Source organism: Heloderma suspectum, chromosome 2 (genome assembly GCF_057233095.1).
Source record: "Heloderma suspectum isolate Gila_16-S chromosome 2, 16-S_ref, whole genome shotgun sequence".
NCBI lineage: Eukaryota > Metazoa > Chordata > Lepidosauria > Squamata > Helodermatidae > Heloderma > Heloderma suspectum.
In genome coordinates, this window is record NC_139459.1 from 50411632 (window position 1) to 50425768 (window position 14137).

General features: G+C 45.0%; 1 protein-coding gene across 1 annotated transcript; it reads right to left on the reverse strand.

Moving 5' to 3' along the window:
- Positions 1 to 537: 537 nt before the first annotated feature.
- TMEM171 (transmembrane protein 171) lies at positions 538 to 6888 on the reverse strand. The gene is made up of 3 exons (XM_084833493.1): positions 6258 to 6888; positions 2472 to 2613; positions 538 to 1344 (listed from the first exon to the last, which is right to left on the reverse strand). Coding segments are annotated over exons 1-3 (774 nt in total). The 3' UTR covers positions 538 to 1343.
- Between the last annotated feature and the right edge of the window lie 7249 nt (positions 6889 to 14137).

Consider the following 14137-nt stretch of genomic DNA (forward strand, 5'->3'; position numbering starts at 1 on the left):
AAGATGTAATGATGGCCAACGTGGATGGCGTTAAAGGGGGATTAGACATATTGATGGAGGATAAGGCTATCAATGGATTCTAGTGGTGATCAGAGATCTGAAGGCTTGAGGAAAAAACAGGGAAAACCCATTTGTTTAAAAATTTCCCAAAATCCCCGGGGGGGGGGGGCAGAGGAACGTGTTTTTTCTCATATATTTTTTTCTCCCCCCCCCCCCCCCCAGCCTTCACATCTCTAGTCATGATGGCTGTATATTACCACTAGTATGCCTCTCAATACTAGTTGCTGGGGAACACGCTATTGCATATATGTTCTGCTTGTGGGTTTCGCACCAAGGCAACTAGCTGGCCAGTGTGGGAATATAATGCTGGGCTAGATAATCCTTTGGCTTGATCCAGCATAGCTCCTCTTACGTGCTTCTGTATCCCCCCCCCCCCCCCCCCAATAACTTGTAGCTAGGCGCATATTTCTGCAGGCTAAAACTTGTGATTTCCAGCACCAATTAAATATTACAGACACCACATTCACTATATATTTTGTACTACAATGTTTAATAAATTTAAATCTCACATTTACAAGTGCATTCTTTTGAAACATGACTATCTACCCAAACACACACAAAACCCCATCAATATTCTCAGGTCTCCAGTGTCTTTAGCTTTGAGTTTGTCATCAGCAAGAACAAAAAAAACGAAATACAAAACCACCAGAATTTCTCCTCCCTGCCCCTGTGGTTGGTATGTGCCCTAGCACTTTGTCCAGATGGTAGCTGACCTTGTTTTGGATAAACTGATTCCATGCAGGGTGGCAGCTAGAGTTGTTAAGGTTCTTGGGTCTTTCCTGCCTTGAATACTTCTCTGGATGTTTCCCATAGTAGTTTGCCTTAGCTTGGTTTGCTAGTTCCAGAAGACTTGGCTTGGCAGGGCTTCTGCTGCAACTTCCTTTGCTTTCTTGCCTGTGGGGCTTGCTGCCCTCTTTGGTGGCTGCTGAGGAAGCCCAGGAGACTCAAGGCTCTACTGGCTTATTTTCACCCTGCACTCCTATAGTTTTTTCCCCCCACTCTCTTATTTTATACACCTTTCTTTTCTTCCATTGTGCTTCAGCTCTGAGTACTTCTTACAGCTGGTTATAAGTGGATGGCAATGGATCATCTGGGTGTTGCAGGGAGAGGAAGTCAATACACATTAATTATTTACAGCTGCTTCTTTTGCCTTATATTTTTGAGACGGCTCAGAGGAATGGTAGAGAGCAGATAGTCTCAGAAGGTGAATCACTTCCTGACATTGCAGAGAGAATGAGCTGCTGTATGCAAGCAGCCAGGCCTGATACATCATCATTTTGTGCTCTGCAAAATTAAAAACAAAAAGTGCACATGTTGGCATTTATTTTAATATTATGTAGTATTTCAATTTATATCCCACTTTTCTACATATAGCACCCAAAGTGGCTAACTACAATGATAATAAAAATACAGTGTTATATGCACTGAAGGGACAGAATTATATATGGCATGGATACAATCAATTTAAAGTTCCCGTTTTCTAAATGGTAGCTGAATGTTTTCATGTATATTATCGACTATGATGGCAACAGACATGTCTACTTCACCAAGTGTACTTGTGGCAGGAAGATGGTCGCAGAGTGTTTTTGTGCAATAAAATAGGCACAGGCACATTCCTCCCATGTGACAGTGTACATGAAGGGTGCATACAGTTCCCTACACAAACAACACTGGTATCTATGCAGACACTTCTTGAATTCTATTCTAGTTTGATTCAGAAAAAAATGGACATGGGCATTTAACTACAACAATGGAAATAACGTGAAGTGCACTTTAAAATAAATTCAGGGCGCCTGTGATTATAAACTAGTTTTATAATTTATTAAATTCATATTCTTCCAAGGAACTCACAACAGTATTTATTAGGTCACTCATCCAGGTACTGAGCAGACCCAGACTTGCTTAGCTGCCACAAGGGTGCTGTAACATGCACCTTCGGCTAATTTAAAAATATTAGGAACAAACTATATGATGTGGGAAATCCATGAACAGATCTCCCAACATCATTTGTTTAAGACTTGAAAGCAGATTTGTAGGGCAAGGAATTGAATTAGGGCTGAGGCACTGGACGAGGGGGCTTTCCCTGTGCTTTTAGCTGTGAAAGGGAAAAAAGGCAGTTGCCAAATTGTACCAGTCTTTCCCCTCCCTCCATGGCCAATAGTTGTGTTTGCGTCATGATTTAAATTGGGGAAATGTATTTAAATTGTAGGCTTAGCCCCCTGGTACCATGACACCAGTCCAATCCCATGCAACCCCCCGCCCAGTTGCATTAAAACAACAACAGCAGCATTTGCAGATCCTATCATGGATCTCCTATGACATGTCCAATTTGGCCCTTATTTGAAGTATACCCATTAGTCGACATACAAAACAGTAAAAATGACTAAAGTTAAAAATATAAATGGCCTTACCAGTTAATAAAAGTATTACTGTATGGCGGAGGATTTTCACCTAAAGTTAAATCACTTGTCACCAAGCTAGGAGTTATAGTTTGTAGTGGACAGTCAGCAAAATAAGGTGGTGGTGGTGGTGGGAACACCATTACGGTATCACCTACAAAAGAAAATTCAATATTTTAAAATAAAATTCCTCTGCAAATCACTCTGGAGCAATATGCAAGACATCCTTACTTCTAAAGTGTAAAACAGCCCAACCTGATGCCCTGCAGATGTGCTGGACCATAACTCCCAAAATCCACCAGCCACCTAAGGTTTTAACCAATTAGACAATCAGGTAAATTTGCACACAAGTAAGAACAACTGTTTTGAAGAATATTTTGCCCATTCCATCTGGCTTCTTCTTCCTCCATTCCCCCAATTTCAAAGTTCTTCTGCCCCTCATTCCCCAACATCCGGGAAGGAACAAAGCTTCTCTCCCAGGTGAGTCCTGCTGCAGTTAAATAGCCAACACCACACTGCCTTGTTGTGGCAAAGGGGCTTGCGTAACTCAGTTAGTTGCGTAACTCAGCATAAACTATGCCGTGCAGGGCCACCCAAGACGGACAGGTCATGGTGGAGAGTTCTGACAAAATGTGGTCCACTGGAGAAGGAAATGGCAGCCCACTCCAGTATTCTTGCCAAGAAAACCCCATGGAACATATCACAAGGCTAAAGGATATGACGCCGGAAGAAGAGCCCCTCAGGTCGGAAGGTGACCAGTATACTACTGGGGAAGAGCAGAAGGAATTTCCAAGTAGTGCCAGAAAGACTGAAGCGGCTGGGCCAAAGCCGAAAGGACAGTCAGCTGTGGATGTGTCTGGTGGTGAAAAGAAAATCCGATGCTGTAAAGAACAATATTGTTTAGGAACCTGGAATGTAAGATCAATGAATCAAGGTAAGCTGGAGGTGGTCAAACATGAGATGGCAAGACTGAACATCGACATCTTGGGAATCAGCGAACTAAAATGGACAAGCATGGGCAAATTTAATTCAGGTGACCATCATATCTACTACTGTGGGCAAGAATCCCTTAGAAGAAATGGAGTAGCACTCATAGTCAATAAAAGGGTGGGAAAAGCAGTACTGGGGTATAATCTCAAAAACGATAGAATGATCTCAGTACGAATCCAAGGCAAACCATTCAACATCACAGTAATTCAAGTCTATGCCCCAACCACTGAGGCCAAAGAAGCTGAGGTTGATCGGTTCTATGAAGACCTACAACACCTTCTAGAACTAACAGCAAAAAAAGATGTCCTCTTCATCCTAGGGGATTGGAATGCTAAAGTAGGAAGTCAAGAAATCATCGGGATAACAGGCAAGCATGTCCTTGGTGTACAAAATGAAGCAGGACAAAGGCTAATAGAGTTTTGCCAAGAGAACATGCTGATCATAGCAAACACTCTTTTCCAACAGCACAAGAGGTGACTCTACACATGGACATCACCAGATGGTCAATATCGAAATCAGATTGATTATGTACTTTGCAGCCAAAGATGGAGAGGCTCCATACAGTCAGTAAAAATAAGACCTGGAGCTGACTGTGGCTCAGATCATGAGCTGCTTCTTTCAAAATTTCGGCTTAAATTGAAGAACGTAGGGAAAACCACTAAACCATTCAGGTATGACCTAAATCATATCCCTTATGAATATACAGTGGAGGTGAGGAGTAGATTTCAGGGATTAGACCTGATAGACAGAGTGCCTGAGGAACTATGGACGGAGGTCCGTAACATTGTTCAGGAGGCAGCAACTCAATCCATCCCAAAGAAAAAGAAATGCAAGAAAGCCAAGTGGCTGTCTGATGAGGCTTTACAAGTAGCTGAGGAAAGAAGGGAAGCAAAAAGCAAGGGAGAAAGGGGAAGATATATGCAACTGAATGCAGAATTCCAGAGAATAGCAAGGAGAGACAAGAAGGCCTTCTTAAATGAACAATGCAAAGAAATCGAGGAAAACAATAGAATGGGAAAGACTAGAGATCTCTTCAAGAAAATCGGAGATCTCAAGGGAACGTTTTGTGCAAAGACGGGCATGATAAAGGACAAAGAAGGCAGGGACCTAACATAAGCAGATGAGATTAAGAAGAGGTGGAAAGAATACACAGAAGAACTAAACAGGAAAGATCTGAATGTCCCTGATAACCATGATAGTGTGGTCAATGAACTTGAGCCGGACATCCTAGAGAGTGAAATCAAGTGGGCCTTAGGAAGCATTACTAACAACAAAGCTAGCGGAGATGACAGTATTCCAGCTGAGCTATTTAAAATCCTAAAAGATGATGCTGTTAAAGTGCTGCACTCAATATGCCAACAAATTTGGAACACTCAACAGTGGCCACGAGACTGGAAAAGGTCAGTTTACATTCCAATTCCAAAGAAAGTCAATGCCAAAGAGTGTTCAAACTACCGCACAATTGCGCTCATTTCACATGCCAGCAAGGTTATGCTCAAAATCCTACAAGCTAGGCTTCAGCAGCATGTGAACTGAGAACTACCGGAAGTACAAGCGGGGTTTCGAAGAGGCAGAGGAACTAGAGATCAAATTGCCAACATTCGCTGGATCATGATGAAAGCAAGAGAATTCCAGAAAAATATCTATTTCTGCTTCATTGACTATGCTAAAGCCTTTGATTGTGTGGATCACAACAAACTCTGGCAAATTCTTAAAGAGATGGGAGTACCAGACCACCTTACCTGTCTCCTGAGAAACCTGTATGAGGGTCAAGAAGCAACAGTAAGAACCGGACATGGAACAACCAATTGGTTCAAAATTGGGAAAGGAGTACGACAAGGCTGTATACTGTCACCCTGCTTATTTAATTTATATGCAGAGTACATCATGAGAAATGTCGGGTTGGATGAATCACAGGTCGGAACTAAGATTGCCGGGAGAATTAGCAACAACCTCAGATACGCAGACGATACCACCCTAATGGCAGAAAGCGAAGAGGATCTAAAGAGCCTCATGTTGAGGGTGAAAGTGGAGAGTGCAAAAGCTGGTTTGAAACTCAACATTAAAAAAACTAAGATCATGGCATCTGGCCCCATCACTTCCTGGCATACAGAAGGGGAAGAAATGGAAGCAGTGACAGATTGTATTTTCTTGGGCTCCAAGATCACCGCAGACGGTGAGTGTAGCCATGAAATTAAAAGACGCTTGCTCCTTGGGAGGAAAGCTATGGCAAACCTAGACAGCACAGTAAGAAGCAGAGACATCACCTTGCCGACAAAGTTTCATATAATCAAAGCTATGGTTTTCCCAGTAGCAACGTATGGCTGTGAAGTAGACAGTATGGCTGTATGGACTAAAAGGAAGGCTGAGCGCCGAAGAATCGATGCCTTCGAACTGTGGTGCTGGAGAAGACTCTTACGAGTCCCCTGGACTGCAAGGAGGTCAGATCAGTCAATCCTAAAGGAAATCAACCCTGAGTGCTCATTGGAAGGACAGATACTGAAGCTGAAGCTCCAATATTTTGGCCACCTAATGCGAAGAGAAAACTCCCTGGAAAAGACCCTGATGCTGGGAAAGATTGAAGGCAAAAGGAGAAGGGGACGGCAGAGGATGAGATGGCTAGATAGCATCACCGATGCAATGAATATGAATTTGAGCACACTCCGGGAAAGAGCGGAGGACAGGAAGGCCTGGCGTGCTATGGTCCATGGGGTCATGAAGGGTCGGACACGACTTAACGACTGAAAAACAACAACAACAATAACAGCTGCCTACTGGTAAGACCACCAGGCTGGGTCATTCACTTACCTACTGTAACTTGAAATGTGTCAGGGTTTAGCTGCTCTTCTTCATTTACGGAAGATTCTTGGACAATAGTTAAGTTTTGTTTCTTTTTAATGTGAGCAATCACAAAGAAACATAATCCAATAAGCACAATCAAAGGACCCATGGTTTGAACTGAATGAAATCCACAGTCCTGGAGTTCAACACTGGATGTATTGCTATGGTTAAAGTGCTGGTAGCGCCATCCTGGGCTGCATCCAGGAATCCAAATGCCAAGGACACTAATAAGCATCCCACTAGTTAAAAATAAAAAACCAAAGACAAGGAACTGAGCAAACTGGCAGTTTCCTCGGCAAAAAACAAACCCATACACCTGGTCATCTTGTAACTGCACCTCTCTGAGGTAGCCTTTCGCCCTCGATTGTGCCAGAATTATACATACTAGTCCAATAACAGCAAGCAGAGGCCCAATGATTTTAAGGGCTCCTTTACAGTCACCAAAGGCTCCGCTTGGACATGTCTGCAAAACAAACATCGAAAGCAGAAATCCAGCACATAACAAAGTAATGCCAAAAACAAAAAGGAAAGAGATAAGTTTCCTAGGATGTCCATTATCTCCTTCCACTCCATGCATAGAACCAGGCACTGGATACATTTTTTTAATCCTTCTTCAAGCTAAGGTAGAGTGTGTCTTCTTCTGTGGAGATCAGAGTGACATAACACTTCAAAAGGCCTGAGAATTAAAACAAAAAGATGACTATATATATTTATTTAATAGATTTATATACTGCTGTCCATATCCAAAAGTATCTCTAAGCAGTTATTATTAAACTAGACAGCATAAACAGAAAACTTACCAGTTGATGCTATCCCTGACTTACACCTGCTGGGGGTGGGGCTGGGGATAAGATTGCTCCTGTGTCCCCTTGCTTTGGTGGAGGCCAAAGATATACCAGTGGAATATCACCAGGTCACGGGGAAAATTGGGCAGAGTTGGGGGATGCAAGACAAGAGAAGAGTAAGTTAACTGGAATCCTACGCTCACTCAAAGGACGGCCCTGCCCCTGACAATAGTGTGCGGCACCCACAAAAAAAAGGTAGCGCAAGTCAAAAAACACTCCCTTTGAAGTCAGTGGAAAGTTCAAAATTACTTCCCCCACCTTTGCCCTCTCTGACCCTCCTCCCGTCAGTTGTAATGGTGAGTAGAGGTCTAACTTTAAAGCTGACCACAGCATACTACCAGGACTGTATAAGTCCTAACCAAGGAATATAGTTCATATATATCATCATGCATGCCATAAGGCCACATTAATCTGCCCCCCCTGTCCACATACTTAGGAGCATATAACTGGGAACTTGTGGTGAACTCTAGCGAAGACGCACTTCGCACAAACAACAAACATCAGGGAGACCTAAAAAAAATGAAGGGCAGATGGATAACATTTGTCTTCTCGGCTCTCTTAAAGATGCACTCCTTAGAAACACAGATGTAAATTCCTACGAGGAACCTCAACTTCACTCCTGCGTGAGCTGCCACACCACATAAGTAAGCAGGAGGGGACTCACCAGGAAAGGGAAAGTCATGAACTTCCTCCATTCCACCCCCTAAGATTCCCAATAAATGCTCCAAACATAAATGGCCAGAGAGTGCCTCCCACCCCTCTGCAATTACGGGGAACTATTTACTGACTAAACAACCCTTCCATACTCAACAGCTGGTAGCAGTGTTCCCCATATGAACGACACCAGGCTCTGTTGTCAACAAAACTCCTGATCTTGACAAGATCCCACTATGCATTGCCTTCTGTTGCCTTCCCCTGTCCCAAAATCAAGTTCCTGGGGACTAGGGCAGGAGAACAGGATGGCTGCAAGCAGGTGTGTGTGTCTGTGCCTCAATCCTGATCATAAGTATTCAAGCAGGAGTGCTTGATTTGCAAGCACCCCTGCTCAGATGCTCAACGACGTTCCTAGCGTGGATCTCTCTTGCTGGATCTGGAAGATTATTATTTTTTCAATAAAGCTAGTAAGTGCTGTAAAGTTCATTCAATGGCTGGATTGTAGATGACAAGCATATGGTGAGCTATAGTGCCTATTGTTGAACTTTGAACAGGGAAACCCGAGTCCAAATATACATCATACAAATAACAACGAAGCTCACTGGGAGGCCTTGGACAATCACTCTCAGACTAATTTACCTCACAGGGATGCTGCTGGATAAAATGTGCCACCTCCATGTAAGTTGCATTGAACACCATGGGATACACATGTGATAAACAGATAAAATGACAAGGAAAGCGACTACTGCAGACAGGAAGGGGAAAGGGTTTATGTGTCCCTAGCAGGAGGGAAGTCCGAAGTCCACCAGCTCCTCACTTGTGACTATTAAAACAGAATGAAGAACCCAGTTATGTGCTAGTCACAACACTGGTAAGTTAAAGTATAAGCTCTCCCATCTGTAAAAGATATCTTTATGACTATGAAGAGATAACAAAGCGCTGAAGAAATTGAGGTGCATTAAATACAAGCTGTCTCTGTTTGAAAGGAAAATAACCATGGACATAGGATAGTGTTTTAGCTTGTTTACTCCATCAAAAAAAAAAAAAAGTATAAATCAGGCCATGAATCCCGCCTCCCACCCGCAAAGGTTGATTCTGTTGGAAGAGTATCAGGCAGAAAGGAGCACCTCAGGCTCCTGCTCCAGCTGCATTCTCCACCCCCCCCCCCCGAGCCATTACCACTAACTACACTGTGGGAAGGATACCAGGAGAGAGAGGTAGGTAGGCGAAGGCCACCTCTGGCCTCTGCTCCAGCTGGATTGTCCCTCTTTCTCCTCACAGGGCCGTCTACCACCAACTTCCCTCTGGATGTGTTTTTCAAGTCTAGTTGCTGGGCAGCAGGGGTGACCTTCATGGAGATAACAGCATGTAGGGTAAGTAATCTAATAGTTCTACATTGTGGAGAATCCATATCTGGCTCCATAAGGTTCTCAGAACACATTGGCTGCTATCTTACCCCAACATTAGGAAATAGTACCCATGTTGTCTAATGTCAAGAGTTGAAAAGAATGGGTCACACCCGGTATGAGATGCAGAATAACTGTAGTCATGGTGGTTTATAGAGATAGATACGGGTGCCTGCTTCCTGTGCTCCATCACCTGAGTGGAGAAGATTAAAGAAGTGCAAAAGCAACATACAGGGCAGATAACTGTGGGGGTCAGAAGTCCTGTAAGTTTAATTTAGCATTACAGATCCCTAGATGTGCCAAAGGATAGCAGTGTCAACAAAGATACTGCATCTAAACATGCCCTACTCACGGGTAGCATGACTGTGCATGGAGGTTTTTCCAGATGAGTAAATTCAGGACACAAGCCCATTAAGTTCAATGGGCATAGGATTGCAAATTTAAATTCATAGTAAAAAAAATAAACAAACTGTAAAGATGTCCAGGGGGTTTCTTTCAACCTGTTGTTCTCTTTCTACTTTATCACAGTATGTTAGTAATTTTATAGTTCAATATAGGAAACAGAGTAAAGCATTAAATAAAGCTTTCTATTCCCCATCTATAAAGGGACAGAAATTAATGAGACTTGGACAAATGGAAATAGTTTGAAATGAGAGAAAATTGAATTTATAAAGCTACATAAAAGAAAACATGTGGACATATTTATTACTTTTTTAGAGGATGTGTCTTTTCCTCACCAATCTTGTTGCAATATAATTAAGCAGACACAAATATATAGAAGGGAAGTCAGCCATATTTTCTTAATTCTCTCAATACCACAAAAGAACACCAAGAACTCTCTGTTGTGGGTTTCACAATGAAAAAAACCCAGTTTCTATGCTGCAAATTTTATCTAGTTTCCTTTATTATGAATTTTAAGAGTAAAAAGGAAGGACTGCACAATTAAAATGTATTTGTTTGAAGTTATAACAAAACATGTTAAAAATCCATACTTCACAAAGTCCTCAAAGCTCACCCATAATCCTACTAAGTTTCAATGAAGCTTGTGCTAATGATACTATTTAAAGACCTGACATTTACAGGCTACTCATATCTACCCATAGTTTTAAGGCAGGGGTGGGCAACTTGTAGCCCTCCAGATATTTTGGCTTACAACTCCCATCAGACCTCACTGCTAGGCATTGGCTATGCTGGCTAGGGCTGATGGGAGCTGTAGGCCATAAGTTGCCCACCCCTGTTTTAAGGGATCTACAGAAGACAGGAAACTAGGGTACAAAATATTATAGTGGAGACTAGGTCATATGTGCGCTCGTGGGAACCACAGAGTCAAAACAGGAAGGAAAATCATGAAGTATACTGTGGCTACACTCCAATATATATTTACTTGAGAATCTAAATCACAATGAATAGGATTGGGTCACAAGTATGGCACACGATAAATCTTCTGCCAGTTTGCAGACACTGATACAGTAACCATACCACACAGAGGCCCCAACTAAAGTTAGCTGTGGTTAAAACCCATAGAGCCCAATGGATCAGCAGTCCTGATTAACCAAAGTTTTATTACTTCCAAGGACTTCACCATGACTAACATTTCAATCCTATATATATCTACTCAGAAGTACAATTTTCAATGGGACTTACTCCCAAGCAAGTGGGTATAGGATTGCAGTGTAATTGTAGTTGGATCTGGGCCAGCCATGTACAGACTACCAATGAAAGCAAGGGAGGCTAATGGGTTGGGTTTTTTTTTAATCCAGCAGCCATACATAACTAGTTAGGAAAAATCTTGCGGACAGCAAGAGACAGTGTGTGTCTGTGCATGTTTGTGATTGCAATCAGAGGAGTTTGTAGTTAATTACAACCCAAAACTTTAGAATGATGCTCTGCTGTGAGCCAAGGCAAATATACAACACCCCACAACAAACTAACGAGGAGTGATATTCTTATTCCATCGAAAAAAACAGACAAGATAAAAATGACACAAAGGAATGAATAATCCAGGCTCCTATCTACAAAGGAAGCAGGAGAAATAGAATGGTGTGTATTATGTACCTTCCAAAATGTGCGGTAATCTACACAACAATTTTGAGAAACAGTAGTCCAAATCAGAGTGGCTTGGGATGTTACTAGCGCACTGACAACCAAATGCAGTCTTTCACATTCAATAGGGGTGCTTATTGATAACATCTGAAGGACATCTGAAGGAGAAATCACACACAGGCAAAAAGCAAGCTGTAGACACAGAGCCTGTAGTCCCTCAAATGTTCACTTTTACAAGAACAGGTGTGTAAACGGATGGCAGGCAGCACCTCTTCATTAATATCTCAAGCCACCCTTAGCTACTTTTGTAATCAAATAGGCAAGGCCTGTATGTTTTATGCTAAGCCAACAAGAGCAAACCAATTGAGAGCAACCCCCACCCAGCAGAACTGATTGCACACCCCACCAAGAATTGTTCAAATATACCTGTGAAGCATACACTTACAAGTTTGCGTATTTCCCACTCAGATTCATATAGTCTCGTGGCACCTTTTACACATTTATTATGGCATAGGGGTAGGTAACCTGGTGCCCTCTGAATGTTGGATCACAATTCCCATGATCCCTGCCATACTGACTGGGGTTTATGGGAGTTGTGATCCAAAAATCTGAAGGGCACCAGGTTGTCTACCCCTAGCGACAGCTTGGGACACATGAAATGTTATCCTGAGTTACTCATTGGGCACACTAGTAAAAGCAGAGAGATCCAGTCCCCCCATAAGACAGACAGGACTGTACTGTGCTATCCAAGTGCAGTTAGCAGGTAACCAACTGGATATATAAATCTGGCCTATACCACCAACCTGTACAGCAGCCTTCCCCAGGGTGCCCTCCAGATGTCCTAGTCTACAACTCCCAGAATCCACTGGCCAGCATGGGAGTTGTAGCCCAAGACATCTGGAGGACATCAGGTCGAGGAAGCCTGCTGTACACACAGGGCAAACTGACACGGCAGCTCCCGCGCGGTTGATTCAGCACTTCAAATGCAAGGAACAGGCCAGCATGGGCTTTGGTGCGGCACTTTCTCCTCCCCCTGCCCCTCTCAGTAGCGAGAGCGCATCTATTTAAACATAACACACAGTGGCTAGGTAAGAGCTCCGCCAGGGACACGAAAGGCGCGTTCGCACGCGCACCACTCGTGCCTGCAACATCGCGATGATCTGCACGTCTGAAAGCGCCACCCCGCATCCAACACCGCGAAGCCGCGGGCACAAAGCAGCGCTTCCGTATTTCAGGGAGGGGGTCTGGAAGCGGGCGGCGGCGCTGAGGAGCTGGTATCAAGCCGTTACGCCGGCGCTGGGGAGAGCGTCGCCCGGCATCCTCAGCCCTTCTCTAATGCACCTCCCGAGGGGTTTCTGCGTCCAGGAGGGGAAAGTCCCAGCCTTTCAGGGCAGGTAAGGAAAAAGACAGCTCCTCGAGTCGGCGTCAGACGCCGCCATTCCCGCCTCGGACCCGAGCGGCGGCGGCGGCACCGCCGCAGCGCCGCTTCATTCCCTCGCGTCGCCTCGCCTCTCCCGCCCCGCCTCGTGACATACGAGCGGTGGCTCCGGCGCCGGGACCCCAAAAAGCGCGGCTAATACCTTGCAGCAGAGCGGCTCGATGAGCGCCGTCTCTCCCTCCTCGCCTGTGCGGGATGGCGCGAGGCGCCGTGCCGGGGGTGGCCGAGAGCCGGCCCGGCCGCCTCTCTTCCGCGAGAGACGCGGCCGTCGCCGGGCGCAGGCCGCCCGGAGTGACCTTGAGCGGGGAGCAGCTCGGCGGCTTTCCTCCTCGCCCGGGCCCGCCCTGCCCTGCCCTGCCCTGGTCGCCGTCGCCCCTCGGCAGCCGCTGCCTCTTGCTCGTCTTTCCGCGGCCAACGCAGTAAGGCCAGCGCGCCCTCTGCGTGGGGCGAAGGAACCCCCTCGCCACGGCCGCGCGGGGAAACGGCGCGCCTGCAGCCGCCCCGCGAGGGAGCGCTGGGCTGCGGAGGAAGCAGGAATCTCGGCGCGCTGCTGCGGCGGCTTACTTGGAGGAGCCCGTGGACGTGCCGCCCGCAAGGCAGGGAGAGAGACTTGGAAAGCGTGCCGCGCGCGAACGAAAGCGCTTCAGTTCGCAGGCGCGCACGCTGAGCGTTTCAGAGCCAGGGAGGATTAGCAGCAGCACACGAAGAGGGGGGCAGTGTTACTAAAAAACGAAGAGACGCCCCCTCCCCCCCCCAAAAAAAAAACGTTTGGAGAATTTTTCGAATAAATTTGTGCAATGTGCTCCATGCAATGGGGAAGGAACACGCAGGAAGAAGCCGGAATGTTACTTATAATGTTTCGTGTGGGCCTCTGTGTCAAAGACAGAAGCCGCTTCTTAAAACTGCAGCTTGTTTTGTTCAGCATCAGAAAATGGTGAAGTTAAAACATAGCGACGATGAAGATTTGGATAAGCAACCACGGATTCTCCAGGTGGCCTACATTTGCAAAGAGGGCTTTGGCTATTGGGTGGTATAGCATAGCAATGTAATAAATATTTACAATATTTGGAAATATTAGGTGATGGCATGACCAGCATGGCTGCCATTGAGACTACAACTCAGGGCTCCTAACCATGCGGGAAGCCATTTGAATAATAAGTCCACCAACCTACACCAGGCTGATTTGGTGGCATCATCTGGCCAAGGCTAGGGGGTTTGGTCATCTAGATAGGCGCTATGAAACTCGTCTCCAGTGGTTCAGGCAATTGTAACTAAGCCAGCAACATCTAGTTTCAGGGGAGTTTGCCAATATGGTTGAAAATAACTCAAGACATGGAAAGATGCTTTACACAAATGGCCTTTTTGATTAGAAGTTTACACAATCTGTGTGCATGGAGGTTACCACACTGCCAGTGTAGTGTAAAATTGGTCCTGCATGTAATCCACTGCAATATTATAAAT

Coding starts and splice junctions, on each gene's coding strand:
- TMEM171 (XM_084833493.1), bottom strand. CDS start 6,888: ATGTATCCAGTGCCTGGTTCTATGCATGGAGTGGAAGGAGATAATGGA. Junction 2,614..6,257: donor CACATTTCAAGTTACAGTAG/GTAAGTGAATGA, acceptor TTTCTTTTGTAG/GTGATACCGTAATGGTGTTC.